Source organism: Cydia pomonella, chromosome 1 (genome assembly GCF_033807575.1).
Source record: "Cydia pomonella isolate Wapato2018A chromosome 1, ilCydPomo1, whole genome shotgun sequence".
NCBI classification, from domain to species: Eukaryota; Metazoa; Arthropoda; class Insecta; order Lepidoptera; family Tortricidae; genus Cydia; species Cydia pomonella.
In genome coordinates, this window is record NC_084703.1 from 10,256,516 (window position 1) to 10,282,926 (window position 26,411).

General features: G+C 35.7%; 1 protein-coding gene across 2 annotated transcripts; it reads left to right on the forward strand.

Annotated features, from left to right (window-relative positions):
* Window positions 1-1,096: 1,096 nt before the first annotated feature.
* Window positions 1,097-26,007, forward strand: LOC133533197 (chitinase-like protein EN03). 2 transcript variants are annotated; one of them, XM_061872178.1, is made up of 9 exons: window positions 1,097-1,261; window positions 8,808-9,079; window positions 14,131-14,263; window positions 16,444-16,614; window positions 18,246-18,414; window positions 19,401-19,531; window positions 20,285-20,410; window positions 24,177-24,276; window positions 25,574-26,007. In XM_061872178.1, the coding sequence occupies exons 1-9, from the start codon at window positions 1,153-1,155 to the stop codon at window positions 25,683-25,685; spliced, it is 1,323 nt and encodes a 440-aa protein (XP_061728162.1). In that variant the 5' UTR covers window positions 1,097-1,152; the 3' UTR covers window positions 25,686-26,007. The 2 variants fall into 2 exon arrangements, with proteins under 2 accessions (XP_061728162.1, XP_061728223.1); XM_061872239.1 differs by having other exon boundaries at window positions 1,098-1,261; window positions 8,829-9,079.
* Window positions 26,008-26,411: the final 404 nt, after the last annotated feature.

A 26,411-nucleotide genomic window follows, 5' to 3' on the forward strand; every position in this document is an offset into this window, starting at 1 on the left:
AGTTCTTTTCGATGGTCCTGGGTTCGAATCCCGGTGTAGGCATTTATTTGTGTGATGAGTGAGAGATATTTGTTTTATGTATTGGTATTGGTAGATATAAGTTCCTATGTATTTCAGTATTTATATTTTATTTATACAACGTGTTACATAACCCACTTAAAACCTGAAGATCTTTATCTGAGGACATCATTTTCTTTGAAACTCTAGCTCCATGAGGTTCCAGCGCGCACTAATTTTTTGCAGAAATCGCGAAACGTCTGGTTGACGTAACTGGTGACCGAAGAGCTGGCGGCTTCCTCGCACAACGTATCATTATTGCGATACAATGAGGAATTCCAATATAAAGTATATACTTTTCAGGATTCCGTACCTGAAAAGGAAAAAACGGAACCCTTATAGAATCACTTTGTTGTCTGTCCTTCCGTCTGTCTGTTCTGTTCTCTTTATCCCGGGAACGCGTGGAGGTATCGAGTTGAAATTAAAACAATATACTCATGTCTACAGTCCGTTGAAGCTGTGAAAAAAACAATCTTCGAAGTTTACGTAAAAAAAGTTATGGCCGTATATGCGACAAAAAACGTATATTTTGACACTCTCAAGCGAAATGAAATTTATAGGGTACTTCCCGTTGACCTAAAACTATGAAATTTAGCAAAGTAAATTGTCTTACACTCAAAAACTCAAAACCAAAAGTTTGTAAAAAGAAAGTTTATTTTGTACGGGATTCTCTGTGGGATAGTCTGACTCGTACTTATCCGGTTTTGAAACAATGTACCTAAACAAAGTTTTACAATCAAGGTAATTTAACTAGAGCAAGAATTTGCTTTTCATAAGTAGGAAAATGGTTCCACGAGGACAAATGAATCCTTTAATGAAGCAGATGCCTTAGAATTTAGTTCTTTATTTTATCCGTGTCGCTGACTGAACTGAATATTTAACATTATCTGTGAACGTTGTCATAATTAATGTTTACCCTATAGGCAATGACTTAGGGTCAAGTATTCGGTAAACAAAACAAGCAGTTAGCCGAAATGGCGCGATGCGGTCATCGTTAGTCTTTGACCTTCGCGTAAGCAACCGGTCTCGTTAGCCGGGCGCGCTCAGGTCTCATTTGGCACCGGCGCGCCATCAGGACCAGTCATCTCTCACACCATGCTGCTGTTCACCCTCGCTGCGGTTCTCGCCGTGGCCGTGGCCAACCCGGTCACGCCCGGCGGCAAAGTCGTCTGCTACTACGACAGCAAGAGCTATGTCAGGGATTGTAAGTATATATTTCATTCTGCTAAGCGTTTTAATCTCCCGCGCGCACATGTAAGAATACAATTACAGAGTTTTGTTCGGTTTGAATTCAAAACAGGTAGCGCAACTCTTCCCAAACTTCTTCGATATCATGAATAATGTATGAGATTTGGAGGCGTTGAGAGCGATAAGTCTAAGATAGCTTGTCGACCTACATGTGGAAGTTTTTTCATGAAATTTGACAGACTACCTTCATGGCGCTCGACTGTTTAGTTATGTGTGGAATCATAGTTATATGCATGAAATCGCCGTGGCAGCCAATTCTTATCGTTGTCGATACATACGCGTTCTTGAGAAATTTAGGGCGAATTCATGCCGTGCGATTTTTTTTCAAACGAATTACTTGGCATTCTGTATTATAAATTTATTAAGGATGAGATAAGTGCTATTGTTAATACCTATAGACATATCGACAGTAAATTTTACATTACAATAAAAAAATAATTAAGTTATAATTATTGATCGATAATATAAACAAAATTTAAGGTTAAACGTTATTCATACATATGAGGTACCTACCTTAAATTTAAACAAACGGTCACTGACATTTGCCTAGCAATTTCCATAACTAGCGCTACGCTATTAGTGTATTTTCAAGTTTTTATGTGTATAATTTATTTCAAATCCATTTATATTCGAAAAATAATTTTAGTAGGTACTTTATTAATCTTATTGGCCTATTAAATTTGAATGTATAAAATTTAACTGCTTCCTGTTATAATCCTACAGTTAGAAAATGGAAACAGATAGAAATTCTATTGTTAATATATAAAATAAACAAATTAGACGAAGATTTTAACCCATATTTAAAGTCTCTTCTTGGCCAATTGTGAAATAAATAAGGTATATAATTTATTTCAACTCCATTTATATTCATAAAATAATTTTAGTGGGTACTTTATTAATCTTATTTTCCTATTAAATTTAAATGTATAAAATTTAACTGCTTCCGATTATAATCCTACAGCTAGGAAATGGAAACAGAAATTCTATTATTAATATATAAAATAAACAATTTAGACGAAAATATTAATTCAAAAATATGTAGTGAGTAAATACAAACAGATAGGTACTTACATTACTAAAACGAGTTAGCGTATATTTTTCTTCTGTATAATAGCGTGGATACGATTTCAATGCCCCACAATTATGTAGGTACTTACTGAATAAGACTTTGCCGTGGGTATGTTTTATTTGAGTTTGCGAAAACACTGAGGTCGTCATTAATACGATATTGGCATTGGAACGATGACCTTACTTTACGAGTATAGAAAGAATTACGTATTATGTATGTATGTACTTATTTAGTTGTACTGTGGCCGTTGTTACCTGAGAGGTAGCTAATTGTAAATAACAACAATAATACTTTTTTTTTCGGTCATAAGACATATGAAATGTCATGCCAGAAATCACGAGTTAGAGAGAAAACGAGGGGGGGGGGGACGTGAAACATTGGAAAAGAGGGTGATAATTCCCGACAGCTCCAGGCTGGAGGAAATTAAAGACCCGAGTTTGCAATATTTTTACCCCCGCAGTTACCACAATGTTTTTCATAACACTTGCGAAGAAAGAACTAAATTTTAAGCGGAATAATTCTTAAATACGGTGACATATCAAACATTCGTCCGCCATATTGTCATGGTTTGACAGGTTAGGCATCGAAGGCACAGACCTACCTGGCATTCAGCCACGATTGAAATTTTTTATATATTGTTATTGTAAATAAAGATTGTAATGGAAATTTAATCTTATTAAACAAAAATATCAAAAATCAGAAAGGCCAGTATTTTAAAAGTAAACCTACATTGTTCGTATGAATTACTGACAGAATTTAAAATTTCGGGAACAATACATATAGGTGTTTCTCATTTAGTACACTGCACGGAGTAACTGTAATGAAAAAAATATTAAGTACTTGCACGACTTCAGGTAACTTTTGATAAAAAGTTATCACAAAAATTATGTTATTAAGTATTTTCTGTACATTAAATTCAGGTCGTACAGTCAGCATCAAAAGTAGCGGATGAAACAACGCGCCAAAAGTATCTGATATTCCGGATAACTTTTCTAAATATAGATATTTTTTTTAAATTCGCGTTCAAAAGTATATCTTTTACAGTCTTAGTTGTTCTATATTAAAGACAAAACTTTTTGTTAAGCTGTTACAGAATGGTAGCTACTTATGAAACGTTATTTGATCCGCTACTTTTGATGCTGACTGTACAACACTATCTTTATCAAAAGAAATGTTATGAGCTTGAATATTTGAGCTCAAGGATAAGTTCGTTTATTTTTGTAACAAATTCACAGTTCAGTTAGTATTGGTAATGAGGGTGAGAGGGTAATTTTCCTTTACAAGTTGGTAGGTATAAGTAATTCGTTTGTCAAGACTAATTGACCGGGTCATTAGTTTAGTCAATAGTTTACCCAAGAACGTGATGTTTCGCTTGTTCGCACGAGTGCTAATATCAAGAATTTTGTTTATCTACCTATATACTTACTACATATATTGACTTATAAGAAAGGAGAATTGAAACTGGTTATAGTCAAGAAAGTTCGATTCATGAGATAACGGTCGTTTTCTTAGTCTTTACCTACATATAATGCATACACGTAATGTATAATAACTGTTCTGTGATTATTCCCTAAGTATGTGAGTCCAGTGTTTGGGTTGAATCGAATTTACTGAAGTTTGTCATGTACGCATGTACATAAATACTTATATTCTTTTTGTGACTATCTACTAGTAGACCACTCGAAAATGGGTTCATACGATTCGTTTTGACGAGTTGAATTTTACTGGGACAAAGTAAATTCGCCAAAAATAAAGTCTTAGATAAAAATAGAACATATTTTACACACTTTTAAGTAAAAACTGGATCCTACGATATATATTGGATAGGTTCGACACAATTATATTTATCATTCGTTTTAAACTTTGAATAATAATATCGAGAATGATAACCTCCAATTATGTATCTTGCTGAGGAATATAATGTCATTTGACCTTATATCAACGAGTCAATAAGATAACAAGTTAACAAATAACATTCTAGAGTTTCTTGGAAGGCAGATAAACATTTACTTTAGCGGCCATCGGCTATACCTATTTCGACGGTTACATCAGACTCGGACCAACTTCACTGGGAGCTAACAGTTGCGAATGTTAAACCAAACAAGTTTTGCGAATTATAACTTTTAATAACAGGGGCATGAGTGGATAGGCAACTGTTTATAAATATAAATACTACTCTTATTAGCGCGTGTTTATTTACAACAGCAATTCATAAACTTTCAAACTCAGTAATAATAATAAAAAATCGCTACCTATTGTTTTTAAAGGAACCCTTATGGTGCGACTCTGTCCGTCCGTCTGTCTGTCTGTCTGTCTGTCTGTCTGTCTGTCACATCGCTAAATATCTTGAGATCCATATAATACTAACATTGCTATAAAATTTACAGGAAAAATACAATCAGACCTCTATCATGGTAACTTTTTTTTAATTAACAAAATAACATTCCTAAATTCAGTATGCAATTTAACCATTTTTTTTAATACTACATCGGTGGCAAACAAGCTACGGCCCGTCTGATGGTAAACAGTCTCCGTAGCCTATGTACGCCTGCAACTCCAGAGGAGTTACATGCGCGTTGCCGACCCTAACACCCCTCCCTCCCGCCGTTGAGCTCTGAAACCCTTACTCACCGTGTTTATTATACTTAATATTTTTGAAATCGGATCTCATGATAAACAAATTATCCTCGAAAAACCAACAATTAGTTAAACAATTTGTCGATAGATGGCGTTGTACACAATTATACTTAGTATAGGTACTTCTGATCAAAAGTCTTTCGGCTTTATAGTTACACGAGCTAATTCAAAGTTTGTACGGAATCCTCGGTGCGCGAGTAAAAGGAACTCTCACTGGACCCCTTTCTTTTGTTAATAGGTTTCTTATACATAGTTAAAAATAGTTCATTAGAGATATTTTTATTATATAAATATTTCTGTTTGTCACTAATACCCGTTTATCTTAGAAATTTCCTGTTAGATAGTAATGATAGTCACTACAACTGATCATTGCAAAAGACTTGTAACGATATTGGGAAATTACTTCGAGCTTTTATCAAGGTTGCGCTAATTAATATACTTAAATATATTTTGCTTGTGCTATACATAATATTTTTTGCCATCCAAGGTTAATAAATCGTACCGTTAGGTGTAAAAAGGAAAACGTGAAACAGTTTTTATATACTTGGTTTCTTTTCCATTTACATTTTGAAGTGGTTATGTGTATAGACATGTGGTAGGTAAGTCCTGTATGTGTGCATGGTTACACATTTACAGTTGGGAACAGAAATTGCGTTTTTCATGTAGCGGAACGGAAGGCAGTTACACGGCTGCCTTTCTTTTAATTTGAATTATAACTACAGTAACAGTCGATTGCGATAACAATTTGCTCAATAAATTGCGTAAAATGCCTTCTATATTTGCAGAATCATGAGAACATAAAATGAGTATATTATATTTTTACGCGCTTCGTCAAGTATATAAGAATAACAATAAATAATTTATTTATTTCAAGAATTTGGCATTACAAGAGATGTAATACATTGATCCCCACACTAGGCTCAGCCTGTAACGTGGGAATCTCAGAAAAGTACTGAAATGGTGCGGTTCTTATTTTAACACAATATATTATTGTTAAAGCTAAATTATATATAAGATATTATTGGAGGTGATTGTACATTCCCGTATTGTTTTCTCGATTACCCAGTTACCGCAAGGTAAACTGAACAAAACTACAACATGTCGGTTACGTCAGTAACGATAAGTGGCTAATCAGGGGAACAATAGGACGTTCTTCGTTAACTGTCCTGTTAGATTCACACCCACGGCGGCGCAGGTACATGGTGTCCTGTCGCAGGACTAAGTCATCGCTGGAAATGTTGTAGAGATTGAGTCCCTACTTACATTAGGTACTTACTGGTTAATGATATATGTCATTATGTAATTCCTTTTTTAAAATAGGTCTCTTTATATTAATGGTCAAAAAATTATCCAACATTTTCTACATGAATTTTTCAAATATTCAACCTAAATTGAACTACCTAAGTAATCCGATCACTGCGAATATGGAAGCAGCAGGCGAGCCTACCCCAAGCAAGCTGGCAGCAATTTACCATGCATACAGATTACAGGCGCTCGGCCGTTAGTGCGAGATTCTGTTTCGCCAAATGGAATCACTGTAGTCACTTTCAAATCCCATACCTAAGCCGTCGTACCGTCGTACTCACTGATTGAGATGCAAAATGGCCAGATGGTCTTTGTATTCGATGTAATCTACAGACAAGAGTCATGAAAGTACGTACCGGGCCATATAATTTAAACAATCAATTGAGTAAGTATCTAAACTACTCCTAATAAAACTTTGTTTTTGTCTCAGATAACTAAAATTAATAGGTGATGGATGACTTCCCATTTCAGCCATTCTACCAATGAAATAATACGAAACTATATTATTATTATTATTGACCTAGCACAGAAAACCACAAAAATCTGTTGTCCTAAATATATCAAAACTTAGTATGGGCTTCAGACCAAATTTTATAGAACAGTCAATTAACTAAAAGAACGTATGTACTAACGCCAAAAAGTTCTCTTGCTATATACTTTCTTACTCGTACTATTATTAGTTATACCGGGTGTTTCCTGTAACACGAGCAAATAATTAAACCATACTCCTCAAACGATATAATTAAACTTCTGATTATCAACAATTAAAAATTATAAAATCTTTAGATTTTCTCTTTTTCATACAAATTAAATATTATTTTAAATGTACGCTGATATAAGTGTGTTTGACGTTGCTTGTTACACTTTAAACATAACAAAATTTGCAATACATCGCGTCTTAGAATAAACTATAAAGAGTTCTAAAAATCATAATAAAAGTTATTTTTTAAAGTTGCTGAAAAAGTGTTGGTCAGTTTGAGGAGTACAGCCTACAGTTAAATGTATTGCTCTCGTTACAGGAAACACGCGGTATAATCAAAACAGATTGTAATAGTTTTCATAATTAAACACTTAGGTTAAAAAACCGGTAAGTAAAGTGCGAGTTCGTTTTACTTGCGCATCGAGGGTTCCGTACACACTTCGAATTATCTTGTACAACCATAAAGGCGAAATACTTTTGATCAGAAGCACAGAATAAGTAATAGCATTATCATCAGAAGTACCTATACTAAGTATGAGTAAGTATGTTGGTTTTTAGAGGATTATTCTCTATCATGTGAACCCGTAGAAATTTAAAGTGTAATAAACACATGTATAGTTGGTTAAATTGCAAACTGACTTTTTGTTGTTGATATTTGTTAAAGATAGAGGTCTGATTATATTTTTCCTGTAAAATTTATAGTAACGCTAATATTATGTAAAAATTAAAAAGTTTCCTTCGGTAAACATCGGAGATCCTTATCTATCGGTTTTTTTTCACATTTTCCACTTTGAAATTTTGCCCTCTCTTCATATTGGGCATTTTCCATAGTCAATTAAAATAAAACCAAAAAAGAATACTGTCAATGTGTCTGGGTTAGCGTTGTTCATAACTATTCCAAATTTCAAATCGATAGCTTAAGTGGTTTTTGAGATATTTGGCATTGTGACAGACAGATGGACGGACAGAGTCGTACCATAAGGGTTCCTTTTGTATTTTTTTGATATGGAACCCTAAAAACCGAGGGCCCAATTCTGATTTAAATTTCTTTTTTTTTTAAACTGTTATGGATATGATCTGTCAGCTGACAACAGTGACATTACATTTCAATATCACTCGTTAAAGTTGGCAAGTTATTTATAGGCCCGTCGAATGATACCCAAGCATAAGTTGTCAGAATTCACTGTATGTCACGTGTGTTGAATTAATTTCTAACAAACCGCTCCAGTATTATTCATATGTAGGTATCATGACATATCCTTGCAATTCACCGACAGTTATTGTGAGTCTGATCGAATAAGTTTGTTTGCTATGATATAAATAAGACTAGTTTCGTATGCGCATTTTTTCCAATGTTTTATTGATGAAGCCTATTTAGAAGGAAAAAAATGTCGAGAATTGCAAGGCCGTTTTTTATCTCAGGTCTGTTGCTCATTTCGTCGTCATAAACGCAACTTATGCTTGTCGCGAGTAAAGTGCGATTCGGCAAGGTAAAAATTGTCGATGACCACTAAATTGCGCGTACTAAAATTAGCGCATACAAATTAGGCAGTTCGATGCCGATGGCGCATTCAATGATGTTTGCCAAAGGAACCACACTGCTAAGTGGCCGTGTGTTCCCATTGCTTAGCGAAGCGAGTCGAACGCTATTAGCAATGAGCAGCGTCGATGTGTCTATCAATTATGTGTCGACTCACCTGCGCTTGGTATCCACTGGATTCTCATTATTTCTGGTTGCCTCTGTGACGCTTAATGAACAAAAGACCAGGCCACTACTACAATGTAAAACAGTTGAGGGATGTATTTATCCAGCTCAAGCCCGCATGCTGCCCCTGGATCTGGACCCCGCGCTGTCATTCTGCACTCACCTGGTCTACGGGTATGCCGGAATCCAACCTGACACCTACAAGATGGTGCCCCTGAATGAGAACCTGGACGTGGACCGCTCGCACGCCAACTACAGAGCGATCACTAACTTCAAGAGCAAGTTCCCAGCCCTGAAGGTGCTGCTGTCCGTCGGAGGCGATGCTGACATCGAAGAAGCCGCCAAGTACAATACTTTGGTAAGTCATGCCTTAACAATTATTTGTCCTGTGATCTCAAGAAAAGAATAACTTTGCATAATACGAGTATATAATTTATGTACAGTCAGCAAAACTATTCGCACCCCTGCATATTCTCATGCTCTGAAAGTGGGTCGTTGTTGATTTAAAAAGTGTGCAGAAAAAGATACGTTTCTGCCCCTGATCACGTACTTTTTATGTAAGTCTTTTTCTTTTTTTTACGATAAGCAATTGAAATTTTGTATTTAAATGGATTTGTTGTACAATTTCCATTCTGATAATTACTCCCTATTCCATAATAACGATATTTTTACCTAAATTGTTAATTGGAAGTTTTCTCAAGAAATACTACTGAAGTTTATACCTTACCGTATTTTTTTAATTGACATGTATTTAAATTTCCTCGTACTTGAGATGAAAAGAAGTGTTTTAACACGGGTGAAATGCACCATTTCATCCCTTGGTTAAAAATCTACTTATTTATGCTAATAGTTTTGCTGACTGTATCATATCATATCATATCATACCTATCATTTATTTATTGCAGTCATGAAGTTACATAATAAGGTGTTACAATTAATTTAGTCAGTTCATGACACCCTGTTAGGGCACACAATATTAAATTTAACTAAATATCTAATACCTATTAAAACATTTCTACATAATATGTCTCGTGTATATAAAATTCGAATAATAATAATAACATTATAATAGTAAATAAAACATAAAAAAATTAAATAACATTCCATATACAAAGTTTGAGCTATTGTAAACGTAGATAAAAATAATAATATGTATATGGATTGAATATTATTAACTAACACAATCGGGACTTAATCGCGTATTAAGTTTTAAAATTTACCTCTGACGTTTCGAGGACGGCGTTGTCCCCGTGGTCTGTCTGTGGTGGTGGTGGAGTCTTCTCCGAGACCACGGGGACAACGTCGTCAGTTTAAATCAGTGTATGGATTGAATGTTCAGTTCAATGACATAATATGGCATTCTATGCTAGTTTATTTCCTAATTAGAATAATTATTAACACTATCTTAACACTTCTATATTATTGGTTATTCTAGAAACCGTGAGGATAAAGCTTAATAGCTAACAATATAATACTCGAATTCATCGTTCACAATGAATATTTTAGTCTCAAGAGGTTAGATGAAATGACGGGAGAGTGGATGATGAACATAAAAATCGTATTAGGAAAGCATTAAAGAAGATTTTCGAAATACTATTAAAAAGGAACACATTACATATGCACCCATTGTAAAACTCCGTGGTTGGGACGCGGTAAATCCAAATTCACGTAATAGAAGATGACATAAATATGCAAGAGGCGTCATACGCTTCCTTATTTAGGCGCTTGTGAGAATTTAAATTTACCCTCTGAGGTTTAATGTTTCTTAACGCTCCAGGAGAGCTGACTCGGCTCAGCCTTAGTTTACGATGCCGTGTCTTAAAGAGAATACATTAATATATTTTAAATTTATATCTGTGGAACCGATCAGATGCTCAAGACTACTTTTTCAACGCCTTTCATATGCTTTATCTACTTTTGCTACACTCGTTGTCCAGTTGTACTTCTTTGCGTCGTAGATTATCAGCTCACGCTACGCCTTATTATACATATTCATCAGGCGGGGTATACGCTCGTTGTATGATTAATTGAATTAACTGAATATGTAGGTACAGCGCGCCTACGGTGACCCCAAATAATATTCACAACATTTTATGGTCGTGGAGATTAATATAAAAATGTAACTTACAGTACATATGGGGCTACTTTATAGCACTAGTGCGAGAAGTAGCATATTATGTTACTGTGTCGAACATTTAAAGGGCCATATGTACTGTAAAACTCGTGTCGATTTAAAACACTCCCTTCGGTCGTGTTTTAATTTATCGCCACTCGTTTCGAATTTCCTATTTTTCGCACTTGTATCGTAATGTACTATTAAAGTTTTCTGGATGCGGGCTATTTGTAAAAAAGTTTGCTGGTTTTGGCCTTACGAATGCAAGGGTGACGATTAAAACCTTAGGCACCTTGTTACATATCTAGACTTTACATCAACTTAATACTATCTGTAACTGTATAAAACTTGTCCGACTAAAACGTTTTAAGCTAATAATTAATTCAAAAACTCGAGTCATATTGAATTTCAGATTAGCTTGGGTTTCGGACCAAAAGAAAGCCCCGGTTTGTATGTCAATTTCTCAAATCGGCAACATAATTCCCCAGACGCCATAAGTATCTTATTCAGCTAAAGTGTCCCGGAAAATGTTTTTGGCAACCCGGTCACGAACCGGCAATTCTATAGGATGTCGAGCGTGTCATGTCGTCAGACCATTTGGCGCGATTATTACTGAATAGAGCACGATGTTTGTTGTTTCCACCCACAAGAGAATAAACGAGGAATCCTCGCGTCTAATATGAAGTTAGTTTAGTGTCAATAACAAGTTTATACAGAACTTTGCTTATTAAGACACATATTAACATCCTCAAGAATTTGTTTTACAAGTTGTTGTCTAACCCATCGTGCCAATATTGATATGCGAGCAAGCCAAAGGTTTCAAAATTTAAAGGAGGAATCTAAAAAGGTTTGAAAAGTGGTATCTTGAGCGTTGCGTGGGTTTCAAGGCACGGAGTGCAAATAAACTTTGCTCCCTAGTGAAACCCAAAATTGTTCACCACACCAACGCGAAAAAATATTTAAACAATAAAACATTACAAGTCCAATTAAAATGAACGTTTTTAAATATTTATCATTTAAAATCAAGTCAAATCAGGTCACTTTGTCATATATATATGCTCCCTGACCGTTTTCCGCCACGGTGACTGCTTCAACTCCTTTTCTGGCGTTCATGCGCTCTCAAAGAGCCTTTACCAGTTATTGATTATTTACGCACTGTTTATATGCAGGAGTCAAAGTAAACAGCGCAGTGTTCGACTTTGAACTAGTAGTTGCAACTACTTAGTGGCCATGGCCACTAAGGAGGCCTTAGTCACCATTTATAGCAAGAGCGATAGGATACTACGCAATGATAAAACAACCACTAACGCTTAACTTTAATATAAACAGGGGGCCTACCGCGAAAACCGAAATTCGCAAATTGCGGGGATCTTTCTCTTTTACTCTTAGACGTAATTAGAGTGAGAGAGAAAAATGCCCGCAATTGACGAACTTCGATTTTCCCGGTAGAGGCCCTGATCCCAGACGTAAATCTCAAACAGTCTCGTGATACTAATATTAATAATTGTAATCGTTTGAGATGAGCAATTTAGATGTGACATCCGGTATTTGAGCGTCTGTCTAAACTTGTTGTTTAACAATTGACGGTCTTTAGGGGGGCTTCTTAAAGGGGTCTGACTCAGCCATATATATGTACTATCTATCACTTAGAATAACGCCGTAAAACAGAACGCACAATTTCAGAGTAGGAATAAAAGTGTTTAGTCTGTGTTTCCGTATGAGTACAATCTGAATCTCTTCAAGGCTAGAGTAAATAGGTATCTCATAGGTAAGCGTGCTCCACCGTAGACCGCATCATCACTTACCATCAGGTGTGATCGTGGTCAAACGCCTGCCTATCCTCCATAAAAAAAAAAAAAACGCTTTTTAACTTTAACTGTTCCACGTAGGTCAAACCTCAAACAGTATGTCTTATTCCCCATATAACTATTATATCGTTGGTCTTTAATACCAGAAAAGTTTAATAATTACAATACAATACAAATCCTCTTTATTGCATAACCTCTGACAACAACAACAACAAAAATGTTCATGGAAACACATATAATACATGAAGATAGAGGTAAACAACAGGCGGCCTTATCGCTACAGAGCGATCTCTTCCAGACAACCTTTAGGTAGTGGAGAAATGAAAAATAATATAACTAATTAGGAGGTGCAAAGAAAACTTAATTAAAATTAAATAGCAGTAGAGAAAATACCTTTAAAAATTTAAGTCTACAACAGTAAGACAATACCTACATATACATACATACTACTTATATAATTTTATACCTACATGTATACATTAAAAAAAAACATATATACATATATTCGCTATGTGCACGACTGTCACGCAACTTAGCGTCCGCAAGTTTAGGGGAAACGTAAATGCACTACATCTTATAAAACTACTCCAAAACTAAAAACTACTGAACAGATTTTCATACGACTTTCACATATCAATAGTGATTCATGAGGAAGGTTTAGGTATATAACTTGTTAAGGTTTTGTGTAAATTGGTTGAAATATAACGATGTTGTCGGAAAAAAAACACGCTGGCTAGGAGCTTTAATCGAAAACGCTGCCTAATCTGTTTGAGCTATAACAACACAATGTATGGTGGAGTTGTCTCCCTTTCATAGGTCTACAAAAAAGTCCGTGATGTTCAACGTCTATCATTTAAGGATAACTTACTATACCCATTCTTAACTTCTAGAAAAATATCACATAGTATGTGGCATTTACACGGCTATTTACACGGACACTGTATTAATAATTATCAAATTAAATACGTTAGATATATTAAGCATTTCATACAGATTACAATGGTCCACTACACTATACGATTTAAATGAATATTTCAGGAGTAATCGTAAGTTAAAGTTTCATTTCGAGCATATAACTTGTACGAAATGTTAAAGACGCTATCCGCAGTTAGTTCTAATTTTTACCACCTTATGCGCTGGGATCGCTTTACTTACCCCCACCATGCACTTCGCACGGTCCCAATACAATACTATATAATTCTTGCCAAAAGTGATAACCAGTAACGCGGACAGAAACACTAAAGAAGGGACAGATAATAGTCTTTAAGATGGGATTTGAAGACACCAAGGGATTGAGCGCATCTTAGTTCGACAGGAAGAGAGTTCCATAACCGAACAGCCCGAAAAGTGAATGAGCAATCATACATTTTTGAGGAGGAAGGAGGGACAGAAAGAAAGAAATTTTGTGAGGATCTAATTAATTACTAAATTTTTTGAGGATTACTTATTTTTTTTACGTGGACTTTAATGAGGTACGTGTGCTTGCAGTTGGAGTCCCCGCAAGCGCGTACGGCGTTCGTGAACTCCGGAGTGTTGCTGGCTGAACAGCACGGCTTCGACGGCATCGACCTAGCTTGGCAGTTCCCTAGGATCAAACCCAAGAAGATTCGTTCCACCTGGGGTACGTTTATCTTGTAACAGGGGCTAGTGAGATTCCACTGTAAACCCTGGAGTGTTGATGGATCAGCAGCACCATTTTGATCACGGCGCTCGATATCCGTGTAAAACGCCGACACCCTTACCCCGATGTACCCGTGTAATTAATAGGGTTCGCAGTTGTGTTGGGGTCGTCTGTCAGCAGCGGTGACAGCATGGTTCCGTTTTTATAACCTGGCACTATGCCCGTCACTTTCGCACTTACGTACTTGTTAGCACGTGACAGGCATGGTGACAGATGGTACAAATGCGACTGTGCTACCGCCGCAGGGCAGGTCCCCGTATACGTTTAACATGGCAACGATTTTCTGGCGCATTTAGTACCAGGGCTATGCGTGTTATACACCGAACCGTGTGCTTACGTGAACCCGCCAAGGCCAGTATCCGTTACTGCGTTCAAGTCCGGGTCCGCGTGTTAGTTCCACATTATACGGCTATCATTTAGGATCTAGGAAATTTTCTTATTTCTGTCGTCTGTATGTATGATGCTCTAAGTAGTTTTATTCTCCTACCGAAAAAAAGAATTGCTAATTAGCAAATTTGCCTTGGTAATTACCAATGCAAATTTTAACATTACACGGCAATCATAGAACACGTTTTTTTAGTTTTTCTTACACAGGGGTTAATAAACTTTTATTTCATCAAAACTAATGTTCAGAAAGAATAAAATGAAAGTATGATTTGTCTCCAATCCAACTTTGCCTATTAAATATTTAGTGGCGTTCGACCTTTAGGAGAATATCCAAGTATCCAATTTATCATAATATTTTTATCTATAAGCGAGACAGAATATAATTTATTAATACAGGGTATTATCGGAGTAATGTTGTTGTCGCTATACTAATAGAACCAGTGATTATCCTTGTTTTTCTCCGTGAAAAGCCTGATTGCTTCGTCGACTACGAATCGAGCAAGTAACTCGGTAATCTTACCTAAATAGGATTAGGTATGTTAATACTGCAAGTCAGTTGGAAGTTCATTGGCGTCAGGGGAAAAATGGGATTAGATACCTATTCAAAATATCCAACATTTGTACAGGCTATCAGGTATATAATTAGGTACTTATTATACAGGACGCCCTGTAAATAATGGATAAGCTTCTAGCTACCGAAACACCTCAGGCCGGTATAGAAAATGGACTTATAGGTTTAGCAAAATACAAAATTTCCGTGGTTTTTGACATAATAGAACTTTTTTTCAACATCTGGCACCTCTTTCAACTTGATGAGCGCCCGGGGAGCTTATGCCCTAAAATGTTTTTTTTTTCGTGTTTTCTTTTCAATGGGCAAAGGCAAGTACTTTGTGGGCGTGATTACCTAATAGAATATAGGTACCAATGCCAAATTGTAGTTTTCTAGTACTAATGATAACTGATTAACGGAACCCTGGACGCATAAACCTACAGACAAACAGATGGATATGGTGAAATTAGTTTTAATTTGACTTTGGAACTTTAAAAAAAGTGGCTGTGACATAATCGGACAGACAGACGGACATGACGAATCTATAAGGGTTCCGTTTTTTGCCATTTGGCTACGGAACCCTAAAAATGGATATAAAGAAGGCAACGTAAACATAGCCCCACCCTGTAGGTAGGTAGTGCCTACTTGAGTGTATTATCCGTAAGTCTTAATTTACTATAATAAACCGCGCTTCATGAACCGGCGAAGCCTGGTTTCGCTACGCTCAAATTGGTTTCATCATAAAATGAGGATGATAATAAAATAAAATGCTTATAGTTTTATTCGTACTCCTGTAACTTTTTCATTTTTTTGGTCATTCGCTTGAATATCATATAATTGAATATTTACGACATTGTGATTTCGTTTTTGGTATTCTGTTGCCCTATTTACTCATGTGTGCTGCCATTGGTTTAGCACAGTGAGCAGAAGTACGAGAAGCTTAGCGGACGTATAAGAGCGTGTGTAGATCATTTTGAAATCTTGACCAACTAGTACTTCTGCTGTTGACTGTATTTTGTACCTAATACGTATCTGTAAATTTCTTTGATAAACGGTTGGTTAAAAGGTAAAAGCTAGTGCTTGAAAAGTTCACAATTAATAATTTTTACATTTACCTTGGTTTAAAAGAGTTATTCTTATGGATTTTTATGTGATTTATTATTAATAGCAACATTTGTCGCAGGCTCCGTCTGGCACGGTATCAAGAAGACTTTCGGTACGACGCCCGTCGACGATAAGGAGGCCGAGCACCGCGAGGGCTTCACCGCGCTCGTCCGCGAGCTGAAGCAGGCCCTTGCCGTCAAGCCCAACATGCAGCTTGCTATCACTGTCTTGCCCAACGTTAACTCTTCTAGTAAGTCTACCGTAAATATCATGACATGAAAGGTACGATGACATGACATGAAGGTACATTTGTCATGGGGCATCTGACTAGGAAATGTAACTTCTACTCTCATCTAATCTACTATTACTTACCTTAATATATCACTATACTCGTTGAGATAGCAGCCCGGTCGATGACATAGACGTCGGCGCAACGACAACTACGAGCCGTTAAATATAATAATGATTATGTCCAGCTTCTACAACTGTAAATAAGCCAAGTCCATGTTGAATAGTCCACGTCAAAGATATGTTTAGTTTACACTTTGCACCTTAATTCCTTAGTTTGTAATAAGGTGAAAAATCTAAACATACCTATCCTTCGAGGCGTCAACTCTCGAAGAAATTCGAGAGTTATACGATAGCTTTGTATGCAGTTAATAACAAACCTTTTCTATTTTTTGCCTCCACGACTCATGAGCAACATTCGTTAGTCAAATAACATCAGAAGTTATTACGAGTTACATTTTCATTTATATTTCTTACTTCGGCTGTTATTTCAGCAAGTATTATTCTTTATATTCGATTTAAACGGAACGCAAACTTCAGCATTCTTTTTCACGTAACATTTAAGTAAAAGGCAGTTTATTTTCTGGGTTGGTTGTATATTGCAAGATGTAGTACCTTTTTCTTTAATGATATGTATATTTATTAGTTTATGCATATGTGGGCAAGTTGCAAACTTTCCACAGTGTACTACGCTGGCAATAAAAGACTGGTGCAAATACCTTTCAATGTAGGTATTAGTTGAGTAGGTTAGTTTGGTTTATTCTATTTGATGATATAAAATACAATACAAATTTGCCTGAGCCAATATTATAAGAACATCACGATCGTCAAAGACTATGCAAAAGTTCGAGAAAGTTATATAATAATATTTTATCTCCTAAAAAGGATCGTCGGGGTACAATTCACAATATTTAGTTATTAAGTACATAAATATAAATTTCAAAAATAGGTACCTACTATATTTTTCCTCATATAAAGAGATAACTTTATATTACATTATTTAACTGCGTCCATATTCAAAAAAAGGTACACACACAAATATACGTAGGTAGTATTTTCCAATTCAATTCTATTTACCCGGAACTTGCACTCTCCGCTGCATCTCAGTCGTCTCCGAAAATGATTGGGCATAATTACGCAGTGAACCACTTCAAATCAATTGAATTCACTGAACGTCAATCAAGTCGACATATGGTCGCTATTACCAATGTCTAATAACTACGAGGCCTCAGGCATATTCGAATCCATCCATATAGATGTTTCTGTACCTATATATGTAGGTATAGTCAAGACAATGAAAACGGGTACACCTTGTGTTTAATATCAATACAAATTGTTTCCTGATGAATGTCCTTCAAAGTAAGGACACTTACCTTAGTAATTACCACTTAACACTAGACCTACCTACATTACGGGCGTAATTAGTGATTGTTTTTTGTCAACCGCTTCAATCCCATTATTTTGGCCTCGAAACTGGAGACATGATAATTTTCCTTTTTTTATCAAAAGAGATAATAATACATCTCTTTTCATAAACAAAATGTAAGGATAATCTATTACGTATACGTATATAAAAATATTTATTTATTCCAGTCTACTTTGACGTACCCGCTATCATCAACCTGGTTGACATCGTAAACCTGCAGGCGTTTGACTACGAGACCCCTGAGCGCAACCCCAAGGAGGCTGATTACACCGCCCCAATCTACGCCCCACAGAACCGCAATCCCCTGTTGAACGCTGATTCTGCTGTTTCTTACTGGTGAGTCTCTCCTCGTGGGTTTACGAGTCAAGCACTCTACAAGTTGATCGTACACAGCCCTTTCTACGCCGAAAAGAACCGAGATCCCTTATTTAATGTCCACTCTGCTTTTGGAACTAGGTGCATATTCTACTTAGAGATTGAATAACCCTTTAAGATGCCAGCTACACCGCTCCCCATCTTTACATGCACAATGGGGATGTCTCTGTATTTAAAATAAGTTATTTCACAACATTCACGAAATAAAGCACCACAAAATATTACAAAAACCTAGACCGCAGTTATTTTCAGACATAATTTCTATTTAATAAATCCGAAAGAACTACATATGTATAAAGAGTAGGTAATTTGTTTTTCATATAGATTTCATAGTGGCTAATACAGTTCGAAAAAAGAATTTGACTGTGATTTGACTAATCAGTTAACTACCCTATTTGTATTATTCTCACATGGTGCTGCAAACGGAGCTATGCGGTGAAACTGACAACACCAACTACCAACGTGAAAAGCAGGACCGATTACAATTTGTGAACTATTTACCAGCGAGTTTCGGAGTCTTTTGCTAACCGAAATGTCATAAAAGAAGGAAAAATTACCAAGGCCTCCAGTATTCAGAGCTGAAATCGAACAGCACCCTCTGTTACATATGCCTAGACCGCTCGGCTATCCGGTCACGGTGGCATGGGTCGAAATTTCCAAGTACTTATATGGCAAGGCTTCCTCAAAGCTTGGGCCGCCCACTGAGCCCAGAGGATGCTGGTTCGATTCTAGCTCTGGACACTGGACGCCTTGGTCATTTTTCCTTCGTATATAACATTCCTTTCGGTTTATGGTTTAAATAATAGTGTCTACTTGAAATAATACATATTAAAATATTTTCATTGAGAGTAATTTAATGTGTTCTTAGTTTTTTTTCAAGTTGTTTTTTTTGTAAAAAATTTTGAGAGTGCCCCAGGTCATAAACTTTCCCTATGAAATTCCGTCAGGCTTCAGCATGGCGCCGCCAGCACCAAGATTGTTCTCGGCATCGCCACCTACGCCCGCACCTGGAAGCTTGATAGTGACAGCGAAATCTCAGGCGTGCCTCCCCTCCACGCAGACGGAGCCGGTGAAGCTGGTGCGTTGCTTTCTATTATTTGATCACTAGTATTAGGCAAAAAGGAATTTTCTAAGTTAATTATGTTATTAGTGTTATTACAGACCCCTAAGTCCTTTAGTAGCTAGGCGAGTGCTCGGTACATGTGGAAATAATTACTGAACCAGATTATGTTGTCTGCAGTAGAATGCATTTGTTCTGAACGAATTAACGTGTATCACGTTTCAGTGTATGATATTTGATTTTATCACGCGGACACCGGTACGGGTTCGTGATTTCGGGTTTGGTCCCATAAGAAGAAGTTTCTCACTATGACCTATATATTCATCTCGCAAAATATTGCCGTTATTAAAAAAACATCCGGTATTTATAGAAAAATATCCTTTAGCTGAGATTACGATACGATTAAAATACGCATTGTCCGAAATTACGATAGTACTTCTAATTTTTTATGTTATGGGACTTATGAAGACATACAAGTAGGTATGATACAATTTAAGTGTAAGAACAGAGGGGCCTATGATGGCCCATTTCTCGGACGTAATTAGACTAATATTATTACATTATTAGTCCACGAGCTGTCAAATTGTATAGGTATTTAGCCATTACTATTAAAACATTTTTTTTTATTAATAAACATTCTCTTTACAGGTCTTTACAATTCTATGCATATGGTTTATCATATTTATGTATATACAATCCGGTACCTATTAGTCTAATAACGTTCGAGAAATGGAGTTTATGCTCAGATGGAAAGTTATTTTTTGCTTTCAGGTCCTTACACCAAAAAAGAGGGCATTCTCAGCTACCCCGAGGTGTGCGCTAAACTGATCAACCCCAACCACCAGAAAGGCATGCAGCCTCACCTCAGGAAGGTCACTGACCCTAGCAAGCGATTCGGTAAGTGCCTATAAACATGAATCGTGTTTTTAACTAATCTGATCTACTTGCTATACCATAGACATATATCTAAGTGGGTAGATCAACTAAACATTCCTGACCCGTGTGTAGTCTATTTGGAATAATTTAACTGCATTTTTCGATGCCGAATCGGGTTAAGCCGGTCGGGGGTTTAGCTAAGATGACAATCGTTTGCAGAAAACCAAACGCTATAATTTTCATAAATTATTTACGTTTATCATAGCGTTTCGTTTTGTTTACTACAAATGATTGTTATCTTGGTTAGGCCCCCAGGAAAATTTATGTCATAATATAACGGTTAAAATATCGTTTGTTTTGTATTGGTTCGGACGATGCTACGGACGGTCGTTGATCACGAATGAAGTTTGATCTGTAAAACATCATTTGTTCAAGCCAATTCAGCGTTAATTGTGTTATTTCTATATTTTCCGTAATTTGATTAAAAGTTAATTTTCACATCGCGTTAAAGGGGCAAATAAAAAAAGGTTTCTCCTTTTGCTAGTCCACCCACCCAGGAGAGGAAGTGAGAGTCTCCAGCACTTGTTTGTCTTACGAGTTGCGGCACATGAAATATCTATTAAGATATGCGTCTGTGAGCTACAACACATAACATAATGGGAGAGCCTGCCTACTTCGACAACGGGAGTTTCGAGCACTGCCGCCTGGCCTTGTCACGTTGTTCAAACTTGCTCAGTGCGAGTTATTATCTGCGTTATTAAGTTTTATTACGGCGAACAATTTTTTTACTCTATGTTCTATAAAGAGATGGTACTATGTACCTAATCTTTGGAAAGTCTGGTCGAAAGAAAAAGAAACACGAAACTTTCTGGGCTTTGCCTCTTCATACACCTTTCACAAATCACCTTTTCATACAAACTTAGTCCTCATGTTCGTCTCTGGATATTAACATTATTGAAAATATATTCACATAATTTGTTGTATATCAACCACAGCTATGCCCCTACGTTTGATTATTTCGAATTTTTAATTATTATAGGAGTTAAAAGAATTTAAAATTTATCAGGGGAGAGTCGGAACGGGACATACTCTTTTTTTTAGGGTTCCGTACCCAAAGGGTCAAACGGGACCCTATTACTGAGACTCTGCTGTCCGTCCGTCCGTCCGTCCGTCTGTCACCAGGCTGTATCTCATGAACCGTGATAGTTAGCCAGTTGAAATTTCTACAGATTATGTGTTTCTGTTGCCGCTATAACAACAAATACTAAAAACAGAATAAAATAAATATTTCTTTCCAATCTCGAGGTTCTCATCCAATAACCGAAGTTAAGCAACGTCGGGCGAGGTCACTTGGATGGGTGACCGTTTTTATAGATAACGGTACGGAACCCTTCCTGTGCGAGTCCGACTCGCTCTTGGCCGGTTTTTTTAATTTTCTAATCTTATTTAAAATTTTGTATGTTATCTGGTTTTCGCTCCTAATTTTTATAATACATAATACAAGAATCGAAAAAAGTCAAACGTCGGGGCATAGACTTGGTTAATTTAAATCAAAGTATATTTTCGAAAATGTCAATTCCCAGAGAGGAAAATGGGGACTACGTTTATATGGAGAATCGGCCGTCTTCTTTCCTCTTAACCGCATAGAATTTTTCATCGAACGTGCTCGTCTCGCCGCCGGTACGAAGATACAAAAAGTTTGTCTTGTTTATCAAACTGCGGTGAAATGAGCTGGATATTGTATAACTTATATCTGACTACGAGTACAGCAGTTACAAGGATAAGGGATACCTGTATTGATGTTAACCACCTCATCGTCAATCGTATTTAATATTTTGAATCACTGCTTACCTCTATCTACTAATGGTCTAACATTGCAATCGGTGCGATGGCCCTAAAAACACGCAGATAACAAACCAACTAGTTGGTTCAGAAAAGATTTAACTAAGATTTAAACATACAGCTTTTATAAAACAGAAGGTTTAAACTATACCGGTATATACCTGTAAGAGTTTACTAAACAGTTTAAGACACGGTTAAGTTTAAACAACGGTTGCCACTTTAAAGTAGAAAAGCTTCTTTAACAAAGTCCGGGAATTAGCTGCGATATTTAAATTTTCAGAGCTGGGCTTGAGGAAGGACGCGGATATATCTCATGTGTTTGGTTGGTACTCACTTTTTGGAAGTTATGCTCGCTTGCCGTTGTTATTAACATTCGTGTGGTGCTGGTTACGTGTTGGAAGAAAATTGCAAATTTTGCACTAACGCAACTTACGTAATGTCACAGTCACAAATAATTTTATATCTGTTATCCTTTGGTATGCTTTAGCACTGATTAGTGCATCCCTAAATTAAAAATTAAGCATGTGAACATTAAGTTCATGTTTTAAAAGCCAACATTTTTCAAAAGCATACAAAAGGTTATTGATAAATTGTACAATTAGTATTCTTTTATAATGAGTGGATGCATATTGTTGTATGTGTTTTATGTATAGGTAGGCAGGTGAAAAATATGTACTCTGTTCCAATATATATTAATCTGAGAGCGTGGTGACTGTTTTTCCTGTTAAACTCGGTCTGAGCAGTTTGCTTTAATCTCATCAGTTGTTTACAGTAGAGGTCAGAGTAAATCGTTTGCCTCGGGGGAAAACCTCTCAGTGGACGATTTGTTCTAATCCCGCTTTACATTCGCTTCACGTAAAACAGGATTTTGAGGCCACTGTGTAGCGAGATTGCCAACTAAAAGCGGACAGGACCATTATGAAATTATAATTATAAATAAATAGGTTTTATGGGATAATCGATAACAAGATCAAGAATGGTTCCCATAGTTGACCACCAAACATCGCACTAGGCATTTTGCGGGCACGTTAATTAGTAAGGTTTGCATAAATTTGCATAATTGTACCGTTGTAAAGTAAGCGGCTAAAAAAATTTGCATTCTCATGTATATCCAAGTTTTTCAAACATAAGCAACGCAAATATTACCATTAAAAATTTTTCGGCGCTAACTTCACAACTTAGGGATTCAGTTCCCAATTTACGTAAACAGTACGCACGGAATAATTGTAACAGTTAAATATAGTAAATTTTGCATTAGGGTCAATTTTTAAATAAGCATTTTTGCTGTCCCAAGGCAAGTTACTTCAGAAGTTATATATTTTTTAGCAAGTGACAGTAGTAACTAATTGTGGCAAAGTTACCGTAGGTATATGTTTAAGCACTGCACTCTGGTTCACCTTATTATTTTAAGTCAAAATAGTGTAGTCTTGTAATATATTTGTATTTCAATATGCATTGAGGGCTATTAAAACCCTGAAATCGATGAGTGGTAACGTGAGTTGACCGTATTTACTACACCTATTACACAAATGCACCTCTGGTTGATGTTTAAGCTTTGGTATGATCAATGATAATACGAAAAATGTACAAATTTACATCATAACATAGCTTATTAGAATTTATTTTTTTAAGTATATCTAAATCAGTTGTCAATGTACGTAATATTCCGGAATAATGTTTGAGTGTCCGTGTCAGTCCACGCTTGCTTTTACGCCGCATGAAACAGGTTCTCCGAGCGAATGCGCTCGACTCTGATGCTACTTTACAGTGCAGAAAAAAATTGCAGTATTTTCGCAAAGTTGCGTTGCGTCGCATATTTGCAGTCTTGAATAAAACCCTTTATCATGTTCGACGCCGTACGCGTCAACGTCAACCGATCTCGCTCGGAGTTTGTTTCCTAGTGTAGTGGGTTTTGCGACAAACCTTGATATTGTTCTGTTAACAGGAACCTACGCGTTCCGTCTGCCCGACGACAGCGGCGAGGGCGGCCTGTGGGTGAGCTACGAGGACCCCGACACTGCTGGACAGAAGGCGACATATGTCAAGTAAGTGAAATCACAAAACATACGTAAGTTTTGAGAATTACGTAGGTAATGGTAATAAATATACGTCGAAAGATAACTTAGAACCAAAGCCTTGAATAAAAAACGAATCTGCATTTTTTATAGAGCATGGCTTATACGACCTTTCAAAACCTATTACTAGGAATAATAACCAGTCATCTAGATGGTTTGATTTTAAAAATATCGTAAAGAAAGTTCAGTCAGAACAACGCCAAAAAAGGCTTTGCACATAGCCATTGCACATTGTAAAAAAAACTTCATAAATTACTGGTTATCTCTATAATGTGGGTATGTGCATCTCCACGGTTTTACAGTTCATTTAATATTATCAGGTATATGATATTTAAAACTCTCTAAATTTAATTATCAATCCAAATAACTATTTAGTTAAATAACTATTTAGTTTGTTTGGTTAATAGTGCTCTTGAAACGCCTGCGCCTAATTGATGCTAATAGGGTACGATAACAGACCAAAAACCCACCTTGAACCCTTCAAATTGGAGAAAAGTCTGTGATACAATTGGCAGCCCTAATCGCGCCTTGTGTGTATAGTTAAATAAATAAATAAAATAAAATAAAATAAAATAAAATAAAATAAAATAAAATAAAATAAAATAAAATAAAATAAAATAAAATAAAATAAAATAAAATAAAATAAAATAAAATAAAATAAAATAAAATAAAATAAAATAAAATAAAATAAAAATAAAATAAAATAAAATAAAATAAAATAAAATAAAATAAAATAAAATAAAATAAAATAAAATAAAAATAAAATTCATTTATTTCGGACAATAAGGAATCCATATACCTATACAGCTTATAACTAAATTACAATAATAAAAATTAAAAAAATTGAAAAAAAATAAATTTATTATTAAATCAAATATACTACAGCTTTAAAAATAATAAAATTATAAAATTAAATTACAACCATTACAATTAATAAATTGACCATAAAATTACATTAAATAAATATATTATATTACATAAGTTAAGCCCAAAAGCACTTACTTAACATTCGTGGTGCCTCTGGCGAAGTAAGCAAGCGTTACTTTTATTTTTTGTTTGTTTACTTTTTGCGTACGCTAGGGCATAATCTTGCGGGTTGATTTTTATTATATTATTACTGATGCTCGCGTTTATGAAATTCCGCGTTTGTTTATGTAAGGAGTTAGTAACTTATAATATGATCAATACAAATGTTTTATTCCCGATATTTGTTATTTTAAATCAGTATTGACGTATTGTTTCAAAGAAAACTATTTCATGTTTGTAGGTCTAAGAACCTCGGTGGAGTGTCGATCGTGGACCTCTCCATGGACGACTTCCGAGGCCTGTGCACCGGCGACAAGTACCCCATCCTGCGCGCCGCCAAATACCGACTTTAATTTATAACGTAAACTCAAAGTTGTAACTCCCCTACATTGTGTTACAAATGCAATATTTTGCAATATGACTTTTAATTATGTCTTTACCCATCACGGAATAAAGACATAATGAAAAGTGATTGTAAAAGTTATTGTAATATGACTTTTCATTATTATAATTAAACAATTCAAATGTATTGCATGTCTTGTCTTATGTACTATTTTGTAAATCTTTTAAGTTTTTTATGAGCTGTGCTATAATGTTAATAGGTATATAATCACTGACAAAATGACAAATGTAAATTGATTTTACAAGTGTAATTAATAAAAATACGTAAGAACATTTAGCGTTTAAATTTAGCCTTCCTATCCCTTATTCAAAGTTGTTTTATTGTTTAACCCGATTCCGAATATATATAAATTTGCTTCGGCGGGAAACTACTTAGTCAGGTCATAAGTTCTGTCACAACTTACTGGTTTTGACTTATAAAATGTAAAAGCAAACCTTTAAATAAATAAAAAGTTTACCTATGATTTGAAAGCTTGTTTTATACTGATCAAAATGTAATAAGCATAATTGTTTTAAAATTTAGATCGCGACTTTATTTACTAATTGTCCACTTTGGGATTGACGTTAGACGTGAATATGCGGCTGGATTGTGAGAAATTATACTACACAAAAGGGAGTAAAAATCAGTATTACATTAATAAAATAGCTACAATTGTTTATTTTGTATGAACCTACTA

What these genes read in the sequence shown, in the direction of transcription:
- LOC133533197 (XM_061872178.1), top strand. Translation starts at nt 1,153, where the DNA reads ATGCTGCTGTTCACCCTCGCTGCGGTTCTCGCCGTGGCCGTGGCCAAC. An exon ending in AGACGGAGCCGGTGAAGCTG is followed by an intron (nt 19,532 to 20,284) that starts GTGCGTTGCTTT and finishes TTTTGCTTTCAG; the next exon opens with GTCCTTACACCAAAAAAGAG. An exon ending in CAGAAGGCGACATATGTCAA is followed by an intron (nt 24,277 to 25,573) that starts GTAAGTGAAATC and finishes TCATGTTTGTAG; the next exon opens with GTCTAAGAACCTCGGTGGAG.